This window comes from Pomacea canaliculata, linkage group LG1 (genome assembly GCF_003073045.1).
Source record: "Pomacea canaliculata isolate SZHN2017 linkage group LG1, ASM307304v1, whole genome shotgun sequence".
NCBI lineage: Eukaryota > Metazoa > Mollusca > Gastropoda > Architaenioglossa > Ampullariidae > Pomacea > Pomacea canaliculata.
This window is the reverse complement of record NC_037590.1, coordinates 31,576,073-31,601,155: the sequence shown is the minus strand read 5'-3', so window position 1 is coordinate 31,601,155 and position 25,083 is coordinate 31,576,073. Positions and strand designations below refer to the sequence as shown.

General features: G+C 39.7%; 1 protein-coding gene across 47 annotated transcripts in view; it reads right to left on the bottom strand.

Annotated features, from left to right (window-relative positions):
• The window catches only part of LOC112572817 (ankyrin-1-like), a 110,356-nt gene that overhangs the window by 63,231 nt on the left and 22,042 nt on the right, over positions 1-25,083 (bottom strand). For 28 of the 47 annotated variants that reach the window (XM_025256486.1, XM_025253542.1, XM_025254136.1 and 25 more), the window contains 14 exons: positions 24,560-24,757; positions 24,292-24,390; positions 23,980-24,078; positions 23,358-23,456; positions 21,835-22,032; positions 21,183-21,360; positions 20,525-20,593; positions 17,629-17,724; positions 14,680-14,753; positions 13,490-13,651; positions 11,329-11,487; positions 9,323-10,558; positions 7,257-7,444; positions 6,515-6,532 (listed from right to left, as the gene is read on the bottom strand). In XM_025256486.1, the coding sequence (XP_025112271.1) occupies positions 6,515-6,532; positions 7,257-7,444; positions 9,323-10,558; positions 11,329-11,487; positions 13,490-13,651; positions 14,680-14,753; positions 17,629-17,724; positions 20,525-20,593; positions 21,183-21,360; positions 21,835-22,032; positions 23,358-23,456; positions 23,980-24,078; positions 24,292-24,390; positions 24,560-24,757 (2,873 nt within the window). Of the gene's footprint in view, positions 1-6,514; positions 6,533-7,256; positions 7,445-9,322; positions 10,559-11,328; positions 11,488-13,489; positions 13,652-14,679; positions 14,754-16,533; positions 16,555-17,628; positions 17,725-20,524; positions 20,594-21,182; positions 21,361-21,834; positions 22,033-23,357; positions 23,457-23,979; positions 24,079-24,291; positions 24,391-24,559; positions 24,758-25,083 lie in introns of all 47 variants that reach the window. The other 19 variants (XM_025252921.1, XM_025253464.1, XM_025253716.1 and 16 more) reach the window with 19 other exon arrangements.

Genomic DNA, 25,083 nt, shown 5'->3' with positions numbered 1-25,083 from the left:
GGGTAGGGGGCAGTCTGTGTCAGCTATGTCTGCTATGTGAGCCAGCTGTGTTTACTATGTGGGCCTGCGAGGCTGTCAGAGCACGCGCCTCCTTCGGAAGGCTGATGGCACTGAATGGTGGATGATGATGCGGCTATCCATTCTTGGCCTATCTTACAAGTCTCAGACATGAAAATCTGTGCTTCCATGGACTGAACTAAGGCTGTGTTTTTACACAAACAAAAAAGAAAGAAAGAAACACAGAGACGCTATTGTCTCTGGTTTTAGACAAAAATTTAAGCAAACTTTTCTTTTGCAGCTCAAAATTTTAAGCGGAACTAATTCCAAACGTCGGTTTGCGTCTTCTTAATCCCAACCTGCTATTAAACTTTACAATCAGGAAGCGAATTAGGCATTAATGTATGGAATGAAATAATAATGATCATGACGATAAAAAGCAATGGCTCTCACATATATGACGGTACACACTCGAGGCTAGGGGAGAGATGGGCGAAGAAAGAATCCCGGTGTTTTTCGCCTCCACAAAAGTGCATGCGAACTCTAGAGAGAGAGGTGAGGCGGTCAACGGGGGCGTTTCTGAGAGCGTTAACTAGTGAAGAGGGCAGACGACTCAAGCTACACGAAAAACTTATTTACAAGAGGAGTCAAAGACATGCCAGAATCTCTTCCTCCACACCACTTCTCTAACGCCACAAGTGCGAGTGTGTGTACTTCTGTAGCTACAGACCCTTGCCGACGGAGACCTCTAGCACCTGTGCAGACCCTTGCACAGAACAAGACGCCTTGGTAGTGTGTTTCTCTTTCTGCGTGTCGGGGGAGGGGATGTTTATGGAGGTACTACCACCACCAGCACCATAAGGCTGGCCCCCGAAACTCATTTCAAGACAGAAAATGCAAGAAATGTGGGATTCTGATGACCAGGTTAACTAACAGGTGGTGTTGCGCCCAACGAGAAGGTAATGCATTTGTATGAGTGTGTGGGAAGGAGTGAAGGGAAAAGGAGGGCTACATAAACAGCCAGCAGCAGCGGCGCGAATCACAAGAACCCCGACAGGCCGTAAGGCAGACTGGGTCCTGATTACCTCAACTGCTTGCCGCGTGATGATGCCACCGCCGCGGAGGCGAAAAGATCGCTAGACACATCTTGGTGCGCTGCGCTCTTGCCAAATCCCCTCAAGGCCCCTCCCTCTTCCCAACTCTTCCCCCCACAACCACCACCTCCGCGCGTGCGGGCCTGCAAGCGTGCAGCCAAACGCCCAAAACTCAAAACGCGTCTTGCGAATTATCAGCCGCCGCCGCACCGCCGCCGCTACCGCTCCAATGCCAGAAGTGCACTAAGGCCGGCGGTGAGCGGGGCGGCAGACTGGCTTGGACGACATCGCGCAACACGCTAGCGGCGTTGTTTTCATTAGACAACAAGGGTTGTTAGTTCACCGAGTCGGCGTGCACATGAACACTGCAGCTTATCGGACGAACCGCCATCTGTCGCGAGCATTTCCGCGTGCAGGGCGTTCGGCCCTCCTCACAGCACGACTCGCAAGTGAAACACGTTGAACATCAAGGCCCTGGAAACAAGCCTTATCCCATATACACGTCTTAGCTGCCTTTTCCCCTCCTCATCACTCTTGTGTAACCAAAAAACTGTTAATATCTATCATATTTAAGAGCAGTTACATATTTCTGTGCATAAAATACTGTACAGCCAGAAAATGATCTGTGTGATCTGTGACGGCGACACACGCAGGGAAACGCACAGCATGAAACACAAGACGAAATACAAACTACAGAGCAGGTAAACAAGACAGTCTGACCTGTGGCTCTGAACAACCATGGTGAAAGGGTGAAGACTGAGTCACCGAGGACAGACGGATTTCAAGCTACTCCACTTTGGTTTTGTCGCAAACACTCTCAGTCGGGACTTGCTCCCACAGCGCTTGATTTTTAAGAAAAGTGTGTTTCGCTATGCTAATCCTTCTTCTACTCCTCCTCAGACGAAGACGACGACGATGACCCACGCCGAATAAACTGTGTGTCGCTCACCGAGTCCGTGCGCACCGAAATCCTCACCCTACAACACCAGGCGGTCGATGTTCAACACAGCATCCACACCATGACGGGCGACATCAACATCCCAGCATCGCGAATCCCTTGGCAACTCCCGTCTTAAGCCCACAGGGACGACTGTGGCGGGTTGGCACAAACACACACACGCACCAACACAGCCCACATTCAAGTCTTTCCCCTTCGTCCAGCGTCGCTAGGCCGGAGCTGCTACTACTCCCACTACCACCGGTCTCAGGGTGATCTCCCTTGTGCCACTTCCAGCCGGCGCCCGGTCTCCACAGCGCTGCCACGAGTTCTTGCGCGCTCTACACCCCCAGCCCACCCGACCCCTTCCCTCCTCCGGGTGCCGGATTTGCAGCAGTCGCCTTCCACCGCTTCCGAAGCTAGCGGTGTGAGTGTGTGTGACCCCCAACCTTCCCCTCCCCCTCTTTCTTCCTATCTTGTGTGCTCCGCGTGGCGTTAGTGTACACACTACACACGACCTGACAAGGGGACGATCCTGAAATCCGAGCCCTGGGGCTTTTGCGAACGAACACTTCGACCGTCAGCTGCTGCCTGGACCGCGAAGCAAACTTCTCGGGAACTACAAGGAGAGTGGGGGGTGGGAGAAGCTGTTGGGTGAGTTGAGCCGTTAATCCCAACAATACAGATTTATAGGGGTGAATCTGCTATGACCGCAGCGTTTCGACAAAGGGGGCGGCGACCCTACCTAACGACCTAGCAGTCGACGGGGTCGTTCGTTCATCGTGGGAGTCTCACACCTGTGTAGGAAAGCAGGTAGATTCAAGGCCGTGCCAGTCGCGTGGGCTAGACCGGTGCGTATGCGAGTGCGTGCGAAAAAGAAAGTGTTCTGTTAGCAACAAGGTTAGAAGAACAGTCCATACTGCGGTCATAATAAGACTGCTGTTACATCTCTTGAAGTACATCGGTGAAGAGAAATGTCAACAGCTGTCTTGCTATTTTACCTTCCACAGAACTTTACTTCATGATGAGGTTGGTCTCTACATGCTCTACTAGCAGCATCCGCAAATTCGACCAAAAAAAGAAAAACGAAATTAGCAGTCGTTCAGTAGGTCTTATCTGATCTGAAACCTTATTTTATACCAATGATTTACACGCGTTCGCAGTGACAGGGTTATTACTATTTTAGATAGCGTTATCAACGGCGTATACTATAGTGCTTTTTCTCGAAAACTGGTAAACGCCGTCCTCTAACGTTTTCAGGTCATTGAAAAACGAGGAGTTCGAGACCTCCCTTTCCTCGGGACCTGACTTATGTTCCCCTCGCTGACTTACCTTCCCCGACACTGACGAAGGAGTCAGCAATACCCGACAGCTGGGCTGAATGGGGGAAAGGTTGCTGCGCGAAACGGGTATCGAACCGGCGCGCCTCTGCTCTAATCGAACATCATCAATGCTCAAATACTCGGCTTTGTACAAGGATAGCGGGAGACACGGTAATTACACTAAACTCACCGGACACAGGTGTATAAACCAATTATATTTTCTATTTCTATGGCCGATTCACAGGGTACGCAGAATACGGTCGAAGATTAAAATGGATGCCAGTTTATTATTACTGTCTTACTCGGCATTTAACAAACTTGTTCTAAAATACATCTTGTTTCTTTTTTCAGCCTTTCGTTTCACTGCCTTTTATACGTGCTGTGTTTTCCAGACACAAAAATTTGCATTTTGGATTTGCGTTATCCCTACGTCCCATGACGGGGGATCTTTCTGGCAGTGGTAACGAAGTGGTCGAAATGTATCTCTTGACTAACTCAACCTGTCAAAGAACTGCCAAAGCGTTTTATGCTTGACTTATATTTTACATTTACTGCAACAAAGGCGGTCGTGCAAGTTTACTTGTGTGTTTTTTTTTTTTTGTAGGGTGGAAGGTAGGACTCAATTTGTTAAAAAAAAAAAAAGAGCATTTCTGCGAACTAACCTCACTGACCCTCTCAGAAGTGTTTGTCAACTCAGGACCAGACATAGTGCTAGCGAGAAAGGGTTGGGGCTTCAATTAAAATTCCACTACCCCTGCCAACAGCCTCAAGTTTGACAAGGGCGGAAAAACGATAAAAACTGCGCCTGATCAAGCCAGAAACACGAATCTACCTAGAAATGTTACTTCAGAGCCAGGCAGGTTGTCTGGACTCGCCAGACACAGTGTGCGGTGGTGAAAGGAAGGAAGCAAGGTCCACCAATCCGCTGCCCTCAACCAGCGACCAGCGGTGTCCGCTAATAACAGCCCAGCTACATCAGTCCACTCTTATATGAATGTTGTCAGTGGTGGGCATGAAAATTTTACACGCTGTAGTATCGGACTTCCTTTTCACCGTCTCCCCTCAAACAAATCTACTGACCACCACTGAGTATGCTATTCTAGGTAGAAGAGTTCTTGCCTGCTCGGTTCCGTGTCAAAACAGATTTTTGTAAATACACTAAATATCTAAAACAAATCGCAGAGAAAAACCCTCCACTACCACGAATGCCGGTCTGCTTACCGAGATTGGGGAGGGAAGAAATATCCTCCCCTCTTTCCCCTTCCCGCATGACTGTGCTGCACCAAGAGCCTCCGATGCCCTTTCTACCCTCATCATCGCGAGCAGACAGGCAGAGAGAGAAAGACTGAAGGCGCTGGTCGTCCTGGTATCGAGAAAGCGGCCATTGATTGCGCCTGGCCCACTCGGAAGATGAAACTCGGTCGGTCGGCGCCGCCAGAAACTGGGGTGCTTTCATGGTCTGAGGCTGTGTGCTGGGGCACCCGTTTAAACTGCAGGCGACTTTGACGTCTAATGAAGCAGAACTTTGTCTAATGCCTCATATCACCTAGTGTTGGTCAACAAGGTGCCGTCTGCACTTTCGGTATACCCCTCCCCACACTTTTTCCCCCATCCACCTAGCTTGCAGCCACCATTTCCAGACACTTGCTCCCTCTGTTACACATACTCAGCAACCACTTCAGAGCTTGAAGCAGAGCTCTAAGTTTACGCCAGTTAAAAAATGGCACCACCTGCGGATCATCTCGTACTTTCTGACTAACACGCTCATCTGGCATAATTTCAGCACTAAATTTTAAAAAGAAAATTGGTAGCGATGAACAGGGTCTAGGAAGCACAGGTTTGAAGGGAGGCTAGAATTGTTTTTATGCAATGTTGGGGCTGCTTTTACCTATTATTTGCCTTGTTAATACACATTGTCCATGCTTTTTTTAAAGTAATGTGATGGTTGCTTTTACCTAACAGTAGTCTTGTTAATAAATAATTTTCTTCTTAATTTTCTTGACCATAAGTGATCTTTGCGTTTGGGTAGGCAACTGCTAGAAAAATTGTTCGTAATCTAAAAGATCTTGAATTTTTTTCTGTAGACTGCTTAACTATTAGCAATGTCACAAGTTTTGAAACTTCATATTACAATTTAAACAAGTGTGCCTCCGATGAAATGAAGGAGGGCACGGCAACAAATGAAAAGATGGTTTGGGGATGGGCTGTTAACATAAAGGTCACACAACATGACACAACATAATGCAAACACACATAAAACATAACACTGTAAATTCTGACATTCTTAGACGCATGCACTATGCCTAATCCTTTATGCTACTGAAATATATCATGTACTAAGACATACAAACACACACAAGTGCACGCACCAATTTTGTATGTCTGTTGCCTGTTACACAGCTCTGACAAACAAAATTTGTTTGAAGGTTTGAAACCAAAAGCATTCTTAGTGCGAACAGGCCTTCCCATTCTTTGACTCAAAATATTAGGCACCTGGTGATCTAGTGAAAACATCTGAAGGCTTCTATGGAATTTAGTACAGTGTAAGGCAGTAACAGTTACGATCTCTACATCTAAATTCCTTTGGTCTGAAGTTAAGTCCGATTAAAACCTATACATGTATCAAGAAATATTTTGGATATTTACTGTTCATCTCTCTATGATTGCCATCTACAATTCAAGTAGCTAATGTATGTTACAAAATTGCTGATCTCTCTATATCTCCTCCTACAAGGACAGACACTAAACTGAAAAAATAGTCTTGACAGCCTCTGATGCTTACAACTTATTGGTGGCTTCTGTGACTGTCCACTTACATGACAATAAAGTAGCATCATGAAAGTAAAATAAATGGAAACTGTCATAGTTATTCTGTTACACAAGTTATAAAAACATCATCTTTGGAGGGATTTACATATCTTTTAAATGATAATCTAACAAAGATGCCTTCTGTGACTGCACTATGCAATTCATGAAAACAATGAATTAACCAATAAATATATATAAATCTAGTTAATTTTTATCTATTATTAATAGCTGATATTTTCCATATCTAAAAATTCAGCATTTGCCATTTGGCACATTATGGATTGCATGCATACAAAAAGAGATTGAAGACTGCACATCATCACAAAAAGCAACAGCAGTTTTAGTCTTCCATTTACCTCTTCCACTTCAGTTTGCTAATTTGAAAAACACAAACCATGTCATTAGCAAGGATGCCCAACATCTTCAAAATAAAAGCAAACATACAGCACACACAGCAAACCAACAAGACACTACTCTCAGTAAATGTCATTAATGAACAATGGGGAATCAAAATAGCAAATATAATGAAGATGATGAATAAGGGAACCTGACAGAAAAAAAATGAAAACAATAGCTTTTTTTTAAAAAAAAACAAAAAACTGATTTTGAAGTTTAATGAAAGGCCTTCATAATTTGCAAACACTTCACCACAACCCTTCATACTAGGGGAGAGAACCTATGGGACGATATTCCACAAACACTAGAAAACTGCTCACAGTAAACTGTAAAGAGACTTCAATGCACACTGAAAAGGCTTACCCTGCCATCTAAAGATACCATCCTCATGATAAATTAGGCTAAATATATTTTTTTAGAAAAAACCTAAATTTATATCACCTAAAACAAAAATTCAACTAGTGATAAATAACATAATGATTTATATTTTTTTTCCCCTATTTTCATCTTCTGGTAGTGTTTCTTTTAGTAAAATGTCATGTGACAATTTCTGAGAATCTTCTATTTTCTGAAGAATATGGATGTTCACATTTTTTATAAATACCTTAAAAATTTATATTTTCTATCTGCAGTTTTTACTGAATGCTGAAATTGTGCGTCAGATTCTAACAAAGACAAAAATGATTACAAAAAGAAACATACCCAGAATAGACTGGGGAACGATCTACTGGAACATTGTCAGGGTCGAAAGTTGTGCTGAAGGAAGACCCACTGTAGGAAGAGAAACGATTTGGGTCTCCAGTAGGAGGTGCACGGCCATCCAAGCGAGGAGGGGGGGCGCCATATGACTGGGAAAAGGAATTGGTCACCATCTGTGCCTCCATGTAATCCTGTCCAAGAAAGCACAAACAAAAAAAAAAACATGAGTATCATAACAACACAGTTAATCAGGACAGAATCTGTTCTTTACCTTTTCCAATGACAAAAACAGACGCACTTCAAAAGTGACTTTCAGACTGCATCTGGCTTAACATCATACAATTCAAAAGCTGCATGAAAGCTGATGGAGGTTCACCTTTTAAAAACTCAGTTCCAAATATCTAAATTGCTGAGACCACTTAAAGACCAAATTAAATCTGTACAGAAATGTAGACATTACTTCCTTATCTTTATTATATGAAAAAAAAATCAAGTTAGTAATGTCAACATGACATTCCTGATCAATGCCGGTAAACCATAAATTAAAAATACTAATAAAAATTAAATAACTATTCAGCATGCAAACTTAAAGTCTCACAGTTGTCAAATAAAATGGTTACATGTAAAGAAATGAACAAACAGAAAATAAAGGTCACAAAAAATCACTACTAGTCATAATTCAGCTGTAGTAGCACACTACACAAGCAGACTTTTAGTTGTTATGGAAGTGATGTTATCAACTTGGAAAAAATAATCTATATATAGAAAATGAGCTGAAAGGAAGGAAACACTACTGCTTAAATGGGTAGGATTTGACAGCTATGAACTGAGAGTATGGAATATACCTGTTTTAAAGTATCTTTTGTCAAGAAGAGTAACTGATTATATTTTTTTAATTTTGTATAAACTGTCTTTATAACAAATTTTCATCACAGTTATAAATAATTATAGGGGAAGGATGGGTGGATAAGGAGAGAAAATGCTAAAGGAACATATTAAGCAATTAACACCAAACCTTTATTCCCATAATATTTATCTTAAAGGTCACACGAGATGACAAAAGATAAGGACTGAAGCTAGGATGGAGTAAATTCATTAGCACTCAGCCAATCAATGAAGGAACCAAAAAAGACATGGATCAAGCAATAATGAAGCAGTTAATAATGATTTGAAAAGAAATCACTACAGAAATGAAAGACATTTTTGCTTGAAGATAGAAATTATATTACCAAAGTTTACGTAACTTAAACTCTGTTAGTATTATATTATTTATGTCTAAAAGCAAACATGGCTACAAATGAATATCATCTATAAGAAATAGGACTTGTATATCCCAGATATACTACAGGCTCTATGTAGTGACACCTCCACCACAGCATGTCAGACAATATTAAAGATGGACGTTCGACGAAAGATCTTTCACCTTACAACATGCCTGCTAATAGCATGCAAATATCAAGTTAATCCATCTAAGGAAAAGGGGAAAAAAGATTAAAGTGTGAACTGCTATTCCAAAGAGGTTGGTTAAGTTTTAAGAGTTGAAACCCACTAAATATTAAATCCCAACAGATACACAGTGAAGACACAACCAGAAATGAAAGCTGCAGTGATGCTGAAGACTGGGTACTGTGGGTAAAATGAAAACTGGATGAACGCGGGATACAAAGATACAAGCACATGTAGCCATTTAGCAGAGTACAGCATCAGTTTTATCAGGGAGGCTTCCTAGATTTGCAAAGACTAGATGAAGCTAAGTGACAGAGGCAGGCTCCTCCACTGCAGAATGACCAGAGTTATGCCAGAATCTCAGTGCCAGAAAGGTTCGACAAAAGCAAAGGCAGTGAACTGCAAGGTGGGATAAAAAAAATTAACCTCTTCAATGCTACTGTGTATGCAATGTGCAGTTTGCTCTCCAAGGATTTTCCTACCATTTGCTTTCTAGTTTCAGCAGCAATCAAAAGTAAAATATAGTATTCAAGCCCTATATAAGCAGTGAAGAGGTTAAGCATTGCAGGTATGTTTACAGCAGATTTTGTGTTATCAGCAAAGGCCAAACTCCCAGTCTTTACTTGTTTTGTGGGTATCAACTCAGCATCAATGGGCACAGAATCGTCAGGCAGCATGCGGTCACTGTTTGTACCAACACTGCCAGTCATGGAGCCAGTGCGCGCACCAGCGTACACCACTTTGCTCCACTGGGGTGAATCGCTTGCAGAATCTGGATGAGACGAAGCTGACAATGTCTCTGGTACATCATTAATATAACGAGGCTGGTATAATTCAATTGCTGGGACAAGCTCATCAGCATCTGATATCTCATCTAATATGTCTGATGAGCTGGCAGCCTGGTAAGAAATAGGAGTCACCGTCGGCACATCAGATGTAAGTACAGGTTCATGCATGGTTGAGATCCTGGCTGGCACATCTGAGCCACTGACTGGCTGGACTAAATTTGTTGTCTCGAGTGGTGCCTCCGATGCATAAGTAGGCTGCTGCAAAACTGAGGTCTGGCTTGGCACACCTGATCTCTCCAGTGGTAGCTCTGATGTATAAAAAGGCTGCTGAGAAACTTCTGCCTGACTCGGAACAGTGGAACCCACAAGAGGTTGGGCCGAATCTAATTCCACGTGTGATTGTTTAGGCAGTTCATCTGGTTGCCTTAACAATGAAACTTGGTCTGGAACACTTGATTCAGAGAGTGGCTGAACTGATGGAGCTTTTATGTACGGAGCTTCAGATGCATATACAGGTTGAGAAGATGCTACAGCCATGGTTGGTCTATCAGAAGCAGGGACTGGCTGGTATGAAGCCCATTCCATCTGTGGGGCTTCAGAGGCATAAGCCGGTTGAGATATTGCTGGGGCACTAGCCAGCATGCTGTAGGCAGTGGAAGACTCATAGGAAGGAACGGCTACCTCTCTCACATTAGATGCCCCTGGCTGGTAATCTGAAGCCAGTTCTGCATACGGCATACCTGTGGCACCAACAGGGTGGTGTGAAGACGATGCTACAGCTGGCACCTCCACAGAAGGAATGCTCTGGTATGAACCAGTTGCTATGGGCATCACCTCTGAGGCATAGACAGTGGGCTGTGAAGGGGATGCTACAATTGGCAAATCAGCCTCCGACCCAGGTAGGCAAGATGCTGAAGTCTCAGTGTCCACTGACTTCACTGCTTGTATAGGCTCCACATTCAAAGTAGACATTGAACCTGTACTATAAAAGGAATCTCGCCACAAGGGTGCTGAGCCTGACTTACGCCCCTTCTTTGGGTAGAGCTCTTCGGTAAAGAGAGTTTCTGCTGGCTATAACAAAAGAGGAACAACAACAACATGCCATGCATAATGGTTATATACAACAACAAAAGGCAGTACTAAGGTCAGGAGAACAAGACAGCAATCACAATATGAAAACAGTTAAGAAAAAAAAAAGCAGAACAAAATTTTTAATTCAAAATAAACATAATGCAATTATTGTTACATAATATTCAGAGGGTTCTACTGGGGCAGTTTTCATCCTCTGTAAGCAAAAATATTATTTTGCACAGATGACCCGGAGCATTTTATTTACAATTCTGTATTTAATCCACAGAAAATCATTCAATATTGAAGAACGATGTCATAACTAAAAACAAAAAGATTTATATCTCCCTTATCATCAACTCTGTGTGTGACTGTAAAGCTTGCACTTCTAATTAATGTTACTTTTCCCTGAAAATGCACTAAGGTTGCATGCAAAATACAAAAGAGTGTGTCAGAGCTAGGATAGTTCATGCATTGTAGCAGCTTCTCATGACAGAGGCAGTGATACTATTTGAGTTCAGTTTAAACATGCAGTAAAGTCAGGCCTTGAGACTGAACTATATGTGGTATCAGACTATGATGAATTTGAAATGTTGTAGCAACCGCAAACATGGTGGTGAGCACCAACGATGAAAGGATAATAAATGAGACGGTTGATGTGGAATGACTCAATATGAGCCATAAGCGCAGAAGAGAATCATAAGGTTGTTTTGCAATGGATCTAACATGCAAACTGTAAACCCCCAGTATCAGTGAGAGTCGCCCAGTTTTACCTTCTTCTGCGCGGTTTCATCCACCACATATTTCAAATCATCGTCATACTCATAGTCGCCTACGCTGTCTTCAACTGAACGCAGTGGCTGAGTCACTGAGTTGCGGCCCAGCGAGGAGTAGCCATCACCAAACACGCTGTCACGGGATTTGAGCACTTCCTGTGCCACAGTATGCAGGGGCACACAGGGTACCATAACAAATACAAGAAAAAAATAAAGAAGCAGAAAAATAAATGAAAACAACTGTGCTAAGTGGCACGCCACACAAAGTCTGCTTGGGAAGCCTTGAGGTTGATCTGAGAAACAAGCCTGAGAAAATGGCGATAGGTTGGTTTTCTTTCAAATTGTTCTTAAATGTTTAAAAGATATGTTCACACTGTGAAGGAAAATGGAAGGGAGTGATTCATACAAACTGGTTTTCTCCCTGCACTAGAGATCTGATGCTAAAAGACTGAAGGAACTGTTCCTTCAGATTTCTCCACAGCTCTAATGTACTCTAATGGAACTAGAAACAAGCATGTCATGATTATCAGACTGTCTAAATAGCTTAGCTTTAGAAAATAGTGGATTTTAGGGTTTCAGATGAAACAAACTGTGAATGGTTGGAGCTGCAAATAGCCTTTACAATATGTGTAGCCTTTTCATCCTCTCCTGTTATTTATCAGTCACTATTGCAAACTTTCAAATGCATCCCAAGCAAACTAGCAACCAAATATCAATACAACCAATCTTAAAAAATAAATTTACGACACAGATTCTGAGTGCATCACTGAGACTTAACTTAGTACAAAAATCAATTTTGAAGACACTGCAACACAAATCACAACATTTAATACAGCTACTCTGAACAACTTTATACTGAAAATAAGAAATTTAAAGGGAAAAAAAAAGACTCAGAAATTCCAAGTATGTTTTTTTGTTTCTTATTTACAAAAGCAAGTTTGCAACAGACCTATCACTCTAGTTAAATGCACACCATGCCATGTCAAATGCAACATATTGGCAAACCAAATAGTGCCAATTTTATGAGTGCAAAAACAAAATCTTTGAGTCCAAATAATGATGAATGGACTTTTTGTACTTTTTTAATAAAACTATGAATGGAAATACATCATAATCAACCATAACTCTAAAACTAAACTGTCACTTCACAGTTTGCCACTTATCAAATTCTTAAATTGCTATCATTATCAAATCCTTGAATAGAGCAGATTTATAAAATATCATCTTGATCAATTTATAAAAGGTGTGTAGTCTTATTTTGACAGACAGGTATACCAGCAGTTTTATTTTTCCTGCGATGTAGACTATTTCATGGCTACATACAAATTCTAGTGGGTGTGTAAAATCTAACATTTGCTGACGTAGGTCTTTGAAGGGTCTTTAAACTACAAAGCACACAGTTTAGCCATTTTTGTTTTGCTTTGGGAGGGGGAGGGGTGCAACCAGCAGACTGATATAAAGTGTGCATACGTTTTTTTTTAAATTATCTATATCTGTCATGCATATTCATGCATATCTCAATATTACATCTTTACATTTTGGGTAATACAAGTGCATGAACAATATTTTGTGATTATACCATGCAATTAATACTAATACATGTATGACACCAAACTCTATGATTCTACTACACCAGAAAGGAAGTAAAAGCTTGGTGCAGAATACGGAAAGCTTGGGGCAGAAGTTCTACAGCTGGGATGGATGGGTAGGTAGGAGAAGTTATCAAGATAAAGCAATCGCAAAGGATATTTTGGAAAAAAAAAAGAATTTCGCCATTTTTCTCGTTTCTGAATAAAAGTTTTTGTCTGGATAATTTTGTCAAATTCACATTAGCCACTGCTGAGGCTTATTAGTCCTTCTCCTGACCTAAATGCCCTGAGAGTTAAAATCAGCCACATTTTCTAATCCTTCTTCTATTGCGCTGCATCTTTCACATTTATAATCTTTATTTTAACTGATAACATTTTTATTATTATTAATGTAGATCAAGTACAATGATGCTAAAGTATCCTACCTCAAACAGGTAATCTTGTGTCATACACCTTATAGAGTAAGTAATTAGGAAAAAAGATGTGTAGAGTTTTATTTCTAATATGTATATACTTTTTTTTAATTGTTGCTGTTTGACTGGAAGGTGGCCTTGAAAGTGGATTTTTACCTTGTCTTTGGGAGATAGTGTGTCACCTTGGTAATAACGCATCTCCTCTTCATAGTCAGGGCCTCTCTCCAGGTAGGATGGGTAATGCATGACTTCACTAACTTGACGACCACTGTGTGCCAAATGGCGGTTCTCAGAAGATGGGTAGCGATATATATTATCCTGGCACACAGTGTAAAGCGCACAGAAAAAAAACTAAAAAAGGAGACAAACTCAGATAGGAAATAAGCACATTTAGCATATTTAACATGCACAATACATGTACATTCTCACATGCATCCACAGTAGCTGCTTTTGGGGAACAAGCTTAACAGGATGGATAAATGTTCACCACATGCAACTTGATGCAGGTAGAACACACATCTTATGCATTTATGATAACTGGATCCATTATGCATTGGTTTTGAAGGAGATATGCCAGTGTCAGTGTATGTGTATCTGATCATGAATGTACACACAAATATAAATGTATATATGTATTACTGAGCAACTGTCTTTTGTTTGTTGGTTGGGTTTTTTGGTGGGGTAGAGGGGGTGGGGGGGGGCAGTGTATGTGCAGAAATGATATCCTATTCCACTTTGTGCTGTATCCTAGTCTGGTTTGCATAAGTATCTCTGTTTCCCATTCTCTATTAAGACTGTCTCCAAACTGTAAATTGCCCATTTACACCAGCAAATTTTCAATACATTAAAGAATGAAAAATAGAGATGAACACATATGCCCAACACACCTGGTTATTTACTGACCAGGAATCTGACAATAAAGTGCAACAAAGACTTAATAATGGTTTGGGATGTCAGTTTTCAAAGTAATTTTTACTTTGTAGGTGAATATAATGAGAATTACACACTAGACATTAGGAAAACCGGAGGTCCAGGACAGACCCTGCTCTTAGATTAATATTGAACTAAAGATTATATATTATGTAAGATAACTTCCTGTCTCAAGAATACTGAAAAAATACCATAAAAAATAGGAATATGCAAATGCACACACTCAAAAATTAAACAAACAAGACACAAATTTCATGCACTGAAATGATTAACAAGTTTCAGAAACTAAAAAAAATTATTTCACAGACTAAAGTTACTGTGCTACACATTGGAGTGGCTAAAATGAAATAGGTAAAGCTGAGGACAAGGTGATATGACTCCTGATAAAGTTTAGATGACACATGTCTGGGACATACCTTGTCAAACGAGATGTCTAAAGGCGAAACACTCCCTCCATGACCCAGTAAATCACTGTCTTCTCCTGGAAAGTTTACAAGACAACAATCAGTCAGAAATTGTTCTTCCCTGCCACACCAGTTAAGAAACAGTTAAGTAAAAATGTCAGTTAAAAAACCTGATGCAAATGATGCAGTAAATATGTTGAAGTGTACAAAATTTGAAATGTTTATGTTCACTTCAAAACAACCAGTGATCTTTTACTGAGAGTGAATCCATTCTTTGTTCTTTAAAATTCCTTAAAGACTGAAAATATACCAAATGTAATAAACAATAAAAATTAATGCCAATAGGCTAATCATGGTGCATCTTCTCCGGAGTGACACATCAGCAGCACTTCAATATGTCTGCATACATTACAAAAAGATAGTATATGTGTGTAGGGGGTGTTTTGGAAGTGTATGTGTATGAACTTTTTTGTTTCAAGCTTTCACACTAGTTACCAGTATCCCTAATGTGTGTTCACACTTAAGACAGTTCAATACAGCTACACCAATGGTGTATATTGAATTGAATATTCTACACAGTTTAATACTACATTATTACTGTACATATTAATCTAACTACAGCACACTTTTTACCTTTATTACTTAAAACAGTTGTCCACTACAAACCTATCACTGTAATATTATAATACAATTTATCACTATAGTATAATATGATCGTTTGTCACTGACATCATAAAATAATGTAACCATGTGTCCCACACACCACAGTTTACCATCTTACCATTGATAGCATAGTACTGCACAACAATTAGAACATAGAACACTATATATATATATCATTTTTTTCAACAGAGTTGCAAAGCATAAAGTATATTTGTGCAGTAAATTTATAGCTAAAAGCTGTTCAGCACACTATCAAAAGATCTTGAAGGAACACTTGAGATCACTCTGCTAAGATGATCTCCTAGCCCTCATACTGTCTACAAAAACACCGGTGTGATTTATAATTACTGTGACATTGGTAAGCCTAATTCTTAGGAGCACTTAACAAAAGCAAAGACCTGGGGAAAGTTTATTTCTGTATTTGTTTCCCTAACTGGTCTGACGGAGTTAATTCACCCTTGCAGACAGGAGCCATACCCAGAGGAAAAATTAGGTGCACTGAACCCAAGACCCTTATTTGTTTTGATGGCAAAGACTCCTTGACTGCCATCTTCTGAAAAAGTGCAGTGGTAAAAATTGAAGCCAGTATTAAAAGAGCCCCCCTCTCTTTATCCTTGTCTTGAACTTTAAAATACAAACTACACAAGGGGCGCTCCCTTCACCACACACATGCTGCAATGTGCACAAAATTTCCCTCCAGTTGTATCAAACATTAAGTCTCATACAGAAAGACTGCACAGCAGCTGCTACAGAGTCTTAAAAATACACTGCCAAATAAAATTCAGATCATGTTTTCAAAAGCATCATACAAGTAAGCATTTTACAACTAGACAATATCTGTGTAGCAATTTATGCTTTTTTTACATAACAGGTGCACACACACACATATATATGCACACTGTTTTATATGAAGAGTTGTATTTCTACTTGGACAGCTAACTGCAAAAGACCTATGCCTGAATGCCGAGCAGCCTACAAGACTTGCTGTTAAAGGCTGGATGACAGCATGCAGCAGCTGAGGAACTGACAAGGAGAAATTTAAAAAAATAAATAAATACTGTAACAGCATCCTACTTTTAAACTTCCCCACTACATTTTAAGCAAGGCTTTGATAAACATAGGAAGCTCATGAAGCTAGAAAAACAAACACTTAATTTTAATCATGTGTACAACCCTTTTTTAACCAAACTGAACTCTACTCACTGTATTTCCTACCAGGTGACTCTGGTGACACAAAAAACCCAGAAAACAAAAACAAAAAAACACATAAATAAGCATGCTTCAATATGCTGCAATAAAAGGGGGTACTTAACATGACATCACCTTTAAAGGTGAAAGTTTGTTAATATGAGGTTCAGGCATTACACACTCAATGTGGTATGGTGAGTATATTAAGCTGATAAAAGCTGATCTTTCAGCTAAGGCCAGCATGCATGCATGAACAACAGGTAATACATCAAATGCATGCACATATTATGAAGAATCAAAATCACATATTTTACAAAATTTGCTCTCCTTATAATTTTTTTCAAACAGCCATAATCTTCTAATACAAATCTACATCTTCTTCATGAAAAAATATGGTCTTTTACTAATGGTAAAATACTGATGCAAATTTATATTTTTCTTTGCATAATTATTTTATGCATCAAAAGAGTCAATTTTCTTTAATCTCTGCTCCACAGACTAAAGTTCAAATAAAAACCAAACAAAAAAGTGTCATGACATCCTGTGAGTAAAATGACTAACAGGTTATCCTGCTTAACATCTAAGTCACTGCAAAGCATGGGGCTGGTTACATCATTCCATGCATCTTGAAGGGCCTGGGGGGGCTGATGTGCACAAATAGGCACATGAATCCAGTGATGATGACACCAACCAAAACATCAAAACACCAAAGCATACAACACAACTGACATGACACCTTTTTTCTAACTGTGATGATGAAGTGGTAGCTGCTTATCAAATGCATTGGGAGAAGCATTCATGCTGTCAGAGGAAAATGTTACAGAAAGAGTTGCCTGACCTATCTTGAGCATGCTGCGAAAGACCAATTAAAAAAAATACTCCAAGAAAAGGCAAACGAACTGACTTGTGGACATAAAAACCAACAAAAAAAAATATGAACCACCTTCAAAAAAACAATACAACTGCATCAACAAATTATCACATAAAAAGGAAAAGAACAACTTCCAGAGCAGCAGTGGGCACAATAATCTCAGGCTGTTGCTAACACAACAGTTGCAAGACATATGAGGCACACTGGGCAGACTCCGGCAGAACAACATCCACACTTACGTGTCTGAATCTTGTGAGCCTCATAATAGGGTAAATATACGTGCTGCTCTGACAAGGGCTTGCCAAATAAAGGTGACTGCGGCATGAAGTCATCAGCTGAACCCAATGACAAATGAAGAGAAAGAAAAGATTAACCCTTCAAGTCAACAACTCCTTCCAGATAATTAAAGACAGCAAAAGAATCATAACTAAAGGAAAATCTGTACAACAAAAGAATTAACAGCACAGACAACTACTACAAATTACAATGGTGTCCAGAATACCAAAAAAAAAAAAAAACCCTTTCTGGCAAGACATCAATGTCGGCCCTACCTGTTGCATATCCTTCTTGACTCAACATGTGGTATATCAACGGACATATCTTGATGTTTAATGTGATCTTAACCTCTTGACACATCACAGTGGCAAAATCACCATCTTGTGTCATCATTCTCTTGATGCTTCTGATACCAACTTTTCACCTTCCCTCCTCATGAGCACAATGTAATCACCAATTTGTCATATGTTGGTCACAAAGCACTTCTATGGTGTTTTGGTGGTATCACTTCTATCAGACCAGCATAAGAAGCTTCTGTCAGTGGGAGACTTGGTGATCATTGGAATGGTTTTGTCTATTCTTATTTATTCCTACCTGTGATATGATCCTTTTCAAAACCTTTGTTACTGAAAACAGCAAAATAAAAAAAGCTACTAAAACAAGTTTGACTCCAGGCAATCTAAACCAAGTCTGACTCTAGATCAGTGAAAAACCTGCCTCTTTTCTAGAGATTTCTTGCCTAAAGCACTGTTAAGCCCTTATTTCTTAACTTAAATGACAGATATCAACCTCTCTTAGTCTGAGTAAAATCGAAAATCCTTTCAGCATTTGATATACATAATTATATATACATTGTTTGAGGGGTTGGGGTGGTCTGCTTAAACCTTTCTATCTGATAACCAAAAGACAGAAATGGCTGCAACATCAAGCTTGACTAACAAAACTGCTTTTGAACTAGAGGTATTTCTCACTAGACAGGTGAATAGTGTTAATGGTGTGGAAAATGTGTATGCAATTCTAGGTTAACCAAGATTAAACATGGGAAAAATCAAAACAGTTTGTCCACACTAGTGCTCAACTAGTATTTACAATGCTGCAGTTAAAATTCTTTTTCTTCACACCTTGGGAAAAAGGTAGACAAGCATGACAAAACTTCTTGGAGTTCACAATGAATGAGATATTTTTTTAAAAGATGATGACATCATTGCACAAAATGAAGTCACTCTCTGAAGCTACCAAGCCTGCTGCAGTCTACACCAAAATGCTACACAGGTACCAATCAGCACCTGTGCCTTGACCACAACATGCATCTGTCACCACTGGGGGCATAACGAACATGAAAGGCGTGCTTCACTGCACACGCATTGCACCAGCAGGTCACATGATCTGTGCCATTTACCTTCCAGCTCTGGGCATGGGGAGAACACCCTGCTGCTGTGAGACCTTTTGAAGGTGCCATGATGGCCTACAGAGCAAGAGAATAAGTCTAAACTATTAAACACTTATGCATGGAAAACTGATGTAACATGTTCAGAATTCAAATGTCACCATATGCTTATTATAGAAGTTTAAATGATTATGCCCTCCTTCCTGTTTTCAATTTAATATATTTTTTATTATGCTCAGTTTCCTTTTTGTCTAGCCCCAACAAAGGTGGATCTAAATTGCTGATCTCTTCTGTTATAGTGCACACTGATGTAAATAGCGATTCAAAAATACGTTAACAGTGTATTGAAATTGTTACAGATGTACTAAGTTATTCACAATATCTGAGAAAAAGCACTTAAGCGATATTTAAGGTTGTCTAAATTTTTCATGTTTCAGTATGCCTCTCTGCCTTTCTGACCCTGATAAATCCCAATCTACTGGCAATTATTTGTCAACTAGCATATGCTCCAAAAATTCTCTATAAATTTCAACTTTCTGATTCTAGCTTTCAGTGAAGCTATAAAATTAGAAAGATAAAAGGATCACACAGAAGACTGTTCTAAAAGGTCTCATCGAATGCACAAAATAAATAATCCTCATTCCAGTATTCTTTTATTAATTTTGTAATTGTAAAAATTACCCTCACCAGTCCTTAAAGTTCCCTTATGTGAAAATATCATAAAAGAATCCTTAAGCAACGTGATTTTCCAGTTCTCACAGCGACTGATTATTCATCTCATGCACGTTTATAAAACTGATTATTATGCTTTTTTAGAATACAGACAAGGAAATGGCACAGGTTTGGGTAAATTCTTGAGGTCAATTAACTCTTGATTATATATGATTTATATCACTTTGGCTCAGCATAGAATTTTTTTCAAACAAGTTTTAAAGTTTGAAGAGACCAACAATAAATACTGGTGGTCAAATACTACAGATAATTGGTTTTAAAGCCTTAAAGATGCTTAAGTCTTCTTTTGACTCTTTACACACTTATTTGCATTTGAAATAGTTTAGGAATTTCCTCACCTTTCTCTTTAATGTTTAAGGCACTTTTTTCAAGCTGTAAGAAAAATGCAAAGATACTTCCACATTTTCTCCACAGCTAACCAGCACTAATCATGCTTTCCTCACAATGTGGAGATATATACATCGATAGAGAGCAAATAAAAAAAAAACTTGTATCCCCATGCTGAACCAAAGGTGATCATAAGAGACAAAAACCACATAATATTCAGCTGTTCCCTCAACCACACCTGGTATAAACAAACACAGACAAATAAAGATCATTAGCAAAATTTCAGACAAAAGAAAAATAAATCTTGGTGATGCTGAGTATTAATTGCTGGGCAAAAATCAGATTGAGTAGCAAAATTTGACGAAACAGCACCAGAGGCCAGATAAAGGAAGGCACTCTAGCACTGATGTTACCTTGCAGGCTCCTGCCAGAGGCAAGGTAGGAGAATTGGTCGCTGCGGTATGAGCCAAAGTATGAACTCCCTTGAAAGTACCAGCAAGTATTTTGTTAACATTGGTATGATTTTCATTACTTTTATTTCCTCTCTCCTTTTCAGTGAGTGATTACAAAACTAACAACTGCTCAATAAATTAAAAATCTTTCCTACAATAGCAACTAGTATCCACCAACTGGTTTACAAAACAAACAAGTTTTCAGTCCTTTAATTTAAGACACATTATATTAATATATATATTTTTAGCAGCAGTGTTTACTATGTAGCAGATGTTTTGTGAAAAATCCAAAGATAGAAATCTAAGGGTTATGTATATTTCTGGACAATCAAACTTTCAAAAAAGAGAGTGAGGTAAACCTATAGTGAGGTAAACCTATTTAGGAAATAACCCTTCAAGATTTTCATAATCCAAGAAATAATTATACGAAAAATAAACAGGCTTCCTTAAAACAGAATTAACTGAAAAAGAAACATTTAAACTTGCAATACCTGCATTCACTCATGAACATTCTTAACTGGTTCATCTTGAGAAAAAAACAAAGATCGAGATAGTCCCATTCATAGCAAATGCATAAAAATTGAATGATGCTTCAAGAAAATTATATGATTAGTCTCACCTATATCATCATCATCCGAATCCAATATTACAGGTTCCTGCATAATTTCAGGGGAGACCACCTTGTATTTATCCTCTGACATAGGCAGCGTATCCTGAACTTCTGTAACTGGCTTCAAGATGTCTACCACCGAGATGTACCCAAGCTTTTGAGCTATGGCAAGTGGAGTTTGTCCATTCTGTTTGCAACATCACCCCACCAAAAAAAAAAATGCAGCAATAACAGGTTTTTACCACAACATATTTCTCTTAAGATCATATTAAAACCACCTTGGATAGTTATTGCAATTGTTTCAAAGAAAATTATTTTAAATTTAACACTCCCCTCCTTAACAGAACAAATTGTAAACCTTGCTAAATGTATACAAGTAATAATTTCATTTATTGTTGAGTAGCATAGGTAAAAAGTTCTTTAAACATTCTTTAACCATGAAAAGAAAATATTTTATCCATTTCAAATGCTGATTTTGAATCCAGTGATTTGGCCCAAGTAACTCACTGGACTCCAGCAATTTACTGCATAATTTTGACTGCTATTCCATTAACATGGAGTAACCAAAGGCTGCATAACAATAATCATCGAGCTTTAGGCCTAATGTTTTAAACATCTGAGGTGATGAGGCTCTGTACATGTGATAAAACATTTTACTCACATTGGTGACAGCATTAGGCGAAGCACCGTGTTTAAGCAGCTGGTTGACCACCATAACATGTCCTTGTTGGGCAGACTGATGAAGTGGTGTGTAACCCACCTTTGTGGTGGCACTCACAGATGCTCCACGATCCAGCAGGAAACGAACCATGTTTAGCTGGCCGAAATGGCAGGCTGTGTGAAGTGGAGTGTAGCCAGCCTATGGGTCAATAAAATAAATTATTACCATCATCATATTATCATCATCTTTTTAGATGTCTAAGGTAGCTGCAACTCTTTTGTGCTTCCTGTTTCTATCCATCTTGCTTCCACACACATAAAGGGCAGGCATATATCTAATGGCATACAGTTGTGTAACTATTTAGGAATTCTTAAGCATACAGGCAATGCTTAACTGCATTTAGATGTGTACAGTCAAATCTCTCTACTATGCCACCCCGCTACTATGCCACTCTCGGTATTATGCCACTTTTGCTCGGTCCCGACTATAAATTCAATGTAAAAAAAAAAGTTACTATGCCACCCCCTACTCTCGCTACTATGCCACTTTTTTGTGACTGTTAAAAGGCACAAGTTGTGAAATTCCGCGCAGTGCTCGATTATTATACTCTATGGTAGTGTGGAACATCGCAGTTAGGTGGATGGAACCTAGCACGCACACAGGGAGGGTGGAGGGTGGCGATGGGGGGGTGGTCGCTGGCCGGGTGACAGCCACGTGACGGAGGGAGAGCGGGAGGGGGTCGACTAGCGACAGGATGCAGGTGTGCAGATGTGGTTGGAAGGGGTGGAGGATGAAGAGGTGAGGGGGAGAATGAGAGGAGACAGCTAGCGCCAGCCGATTATTCTTGAGAGCTTTGGACTGACGGGTAACTTGAGCAAATAAAGCCGTTTTTACGAACCCTCCGTATTATGCCACTCTCGCTACTATGCCACTTTTGCTCGGTCCCGGTAGGTGGCATAGTAGGGAGATTTGACTGTACCCTAAATTTCGGACTATAAGCTGCAACTATTTTCCCCAGCTTTAAACCTTGTAGATTAAGCGGTGATGCGGCTTGTTTGCAAATTCTTCAGATTCTGATTTGATTTTCGATGAGCTGTATGTTAAAGTGTTAACTGTTAATGTTGTGAGATTGTTAACTCTTTACATTTTTAAATCAAAGCTGCATTCAACTGAAGCATTCAGATCAGTTGCTGAAGAACACATCCTCATCATGCTGAAAAGGAGATGAAATGCCTGCAATGCAGCTTTCAAGCTGTCTATACTCGCTGCTTATAAACCAGTGCAGCTTGTTTGAGAAAAAAGTAGATTTTTTTTTTTTAATTTAGTGGGTGGGGCTTATATACAGGTGCACTAAATAGACCAAAATTTACGGTAATTTTATGGGAATGTGATGGTGTGCGCAAGCATTCACATACTCTCTCTCTCCTCTTCAGGGGCATGATATCTGCTTGTCCACACTACTTGACAATGAGCACATCACTCTCCTGTTAAAAAGTCAGAAGCTTTCAACTCTATGCACCTACCTTAGTCTGTGAGTCAATTTCAGAACCATATTTGACAAGTACTTCAGCCACAGGAACTCTGTCTTCTTGTGCAGCCAGGTGCATGGGAGTGAGACCATTCTGTATGCAATGATCACAGAATATATGTGAAAACAGTTTCTAGGGAACCGAGAATGTTCAAAATGAATGAGATACTATATCACCTATGTCACCTATGCCTGTCAATTGGAGTGCAATAGTATGTCCTCAGGCAACACTGACATACTTTTGGACAGAAGTAAATGCGTGTGCTAAAGTTTTATCTGTCAAAATAAGTTTTGCAAACGGAATGACAATGCGTTTGACGTTTGATAGAACTGTGAGAACATTGGTGATGGCTGCCTTCAAAGGAAAGACGGTTTAAATTTTTCTTGTGAGCAAAATTAAACAGCTTCACTATTCATATTAAATTTGGTAAATGAACACTGTGTACACATTTCCATCCCATGTTCACTAGATTTGTTGTGTAGTTGTGGCAAGAGTTTTTGGTATGTTGCCAGCCTGCCACAGTTTAGAACTTTTAGACTGGTCTGCACAGAAACAACTTTGCCCACCCCTGCACTTATAAAATTGCTCACCTACAGTATTTCAGAAATGCACTTACATGTGCCTTTGCGTTGACATTTGCATTCTTCTCCAACAGAAGGGAAACAATGTCGGTGTAACCTTCTTGTGCAGCAAGGTGCAGAGGTGTGAAGCCATTCTGAAAAAGGTGGGGTTTTGGGGGTTTTTAAATAGCTATGTAAGAAATTCAAGCAAAAGGGTTATATTCTTCTAAAGTAAATAATTTCCACATCTTCCCTGGCTCTAGAGTATACCCAGCACAGCAGTCTGAAAGACAAAGAGGCTTAAAAAAAATAATATCTTGATTAGGTCGTAAGATATGCATAGTATTTTGCAAAGGTCATTACTGTACCTTGGATTCAGCATTTGGCTTGGCTCCATACTCTAACAGTGTTGCTGCAATGTCCATTTGGTCCTTCTTTGCAGCAATATGAAGTGGTGTATAGCCATTCTGACACAAGAAAATAAGTCCCTTAAACATCCATGAAGATTCTACATTCAGAGGAAGCACAACCTTTCATAATTTAAGTGATTTTTTTTTAAAGGATATACAGAATATAAAGAACATGTCCTGTTTTATGCTACCTCTTTTACAGCTGAAACTACATTTTCCCACTAACCTTGGCAGAAGCATGAGGGTTAGCACGATTCTCCAGCAACAGTTGGGCAATGTTGACATGGTTGTAATGGGTGGCCACATGAAGTGGGGTCAGTCCATTCTTACCCTGCACATCTGGATCTGCATCTTTCTGTAGCAGCAGACGTGCCACTTTGATATTGCCATATTTGGCTGCAATGTGCAGAGGTGTGAATCCCTTCTATAAAAAAATAGAGAGATGGGAAGGCGCAGTGTTATCAGTGTTATTTTATCATCTAAAAGATTTTTATTCATCCCTGTACCCTCCCCCTTTTCAAAAAACAAAAGAAAAACAACAAAACAAAGCAAAAAAAAAAAAAAAATACAAAAACAAAAGAAAGAAAATGACGAGAAATAGTGAAAAACGACAAGATATTTTTTTAACCTTACAATGATGTTTACAAACTTTTTTCCCTCAGAAACTGTAAAAATTGTTATTAGCTCCAAAAATAAAACTGACAATTTATGAACATTGTATAATACTATTAACAGAGAATGGACTTGGCC